Source organism: Lipotes vexillifer, unplaced genomic scaffold (assembly GCF_000442215.2).
Source record: "Lipotes vexillifer unplaced genomic scaffold, Lipotes_vexillifer_v1.1 scaffold457, whole genome shotgun sequence".
Taxonomy (NCBI): Eukaryota; Metazoa; Chordata; class Mammalia; order Artiodactyla; family Lipotidae; genus Lipotes; species Lipotes vexillifer.
Genome location: NW_006781006.1, coordinates 844,289 through 846,053, shown reverse-complemented (window position 1 = coordinate 846,053; position 1,765 = coordinate 844,289). Strand labels below are relative to the sequence as shown.

At 43.8% G+C, this 1,765-nt stretch overlaps 1 protein-coding gene across 1 annotated transcript in view; it reads left to right on the top strand.

Annotated features, from left to right (window-relative positions):
• Positions 1–587: 587 nt before the first annotated feature.
• The window catches only part of LOC103081939 (heat shock cognate 71 kDa protein-like), a 1,953-nt gene continuing 775 nt past the window's right edge, over positions 588–1,765 (top strand). Inside the window, 2 exon segments of the mRNA XM_082930994.1 lie at positions 588–713; positions 715–1,764. Coding sequence (XP_082787120.1) covers positions 588–713; positions 715–1,764 — 1,176 coding nt within the window.

Genomic DNA, 1,765 nt, shown 5'->3' with positions numbered 1-1,765 from the left:
ATAATAATAATAAAGTCTGCCTCAACGGTCAATGAGTTAATACACATAAAGCATTTAGAACAATGCCTGGACACAAGCATTTGTGGAGCAAATTAACCATACAAGTATCAAGGGCAAACTTTTCTTTACATCTCCCTGAAAGAAGTTAAACTGCACCATTTCAATGGCATTTCACCCACAGCTCAAAACAAATAAGTACCTGACAAATATTTCTTTTCTTTCTTCCATTCCCAAAATCACCAAAGATGACAAAGATGATGCAAGGTTTTTTCAGAATTTTGAGGAAGAAGTAATAAATAGTGGGGATGGTACCTGGAGTTAGCTAAACTGTAAGGTAAGGGCACACTCCTCCCAATTGCCAATGCTAAATAAGGCTTTTGACTCCAAAGGCAAGGAGTTAAGGTCCAACTACAAAGTTAGAGAGAAGATCATCCTCATTTCTGAAAACAACTAAGTTTGAGGGTTTCCCAAAACCATCCTCAGATTCCATAATTCACTAGAAAGACTCACAGCTCGCTGAACGCAACAGCAGCTCTATAGGTTGCTGTTTTCTCCTCCAGTGGACCCGGGCCTGTGCTCCAGCAACCATGTCTAAGGGACCTGCAGTTGGCATTGATCTTGGCACCACCTATTCTTGTGTGGGTGTCTTCCAGCACGGAAAAGTGGAAATAATTGCCAATGATCAGGGGAACCGAACTACACCTAGCTATGTCGACCTTTACTGATACCGAACGATTGATCGGTGATGCTGCAAAGAATCAAGTTGCAATGAATCCCACCAACACGGTGTTTGATGCCAAACCCCTCATTGGACGAAGTTTTGATGATGCTGTTGTCCAGTCTGGTATGAAGCATTGGCCCTTCAGGGTGGTGAATGATGCAGGCAGGCCTAAGGTTCAAGGAGAATACAAGGGAGAGACAAAAAGTTTTTATCCAGAGGAGGTGTCATCCATGGTTTTGACAAAGATAAAGGAAATAGCAGAAGCCTACCTTGGGAAGACTGTTACCAATGTTGTTGTCACAGTACCCGCTTACTTTAATGATTCTCAGCGTCAGGCTACCAAAGATGCTGGAACTATTGCTGGGCTCAATGTACTTAGAATCAATGAGCCAACTGCTGCTGCTATTGCCTATGGCTTAGACAAAAAGGTTGGAGCAGAAAGAAATGTGCTGATCTTTGATTTAGGTGGTGACACTTTTGATGTGTCAATTCTCACTATTGAGGACGGAATCTTTGAGGTCAAATCTACAGCTGGAGATATGCACTTAAGTGGAGAAGACTTTGACAACTGGATGGTCAACCATCTTATTGCAGAATTCAAGCGCAAGCACGAGAAGGACATCAGTGAGAACAAGAGGGCTGTCCGTCACCTTCGTACTGCTTGTAAGCGTGCTAAGCACACTCTCTCTTCCAACACCCAGGCCAGTATTGAGATTGATTCCCTCTGTGAAGGAATCGACTTCTACATCTTAGTTACCCATGCCCGATTTGAAGAACTGAATGCTGACCTGTTCTGTGGCATACTGGACCCTGTGGAGAAAGCCCTTCGGGATGCCAAGCTAGACAAGTCTCAGATCCATGATATTGTCCTGGTGGGTGGTTCAAACCACGTCCCCAAGATTCAGAAACTTCTACAGGACTTCTTCAATGGGAAAGAACTGAATAAGAGCATCAACCCTGATGAGGCTGTTGCTTATGGTGCAGCTCTCCAGGCAGCCATTCTATCTGGAGACAAATCTGAAAATGTTCAAGACTTGCTGCTGT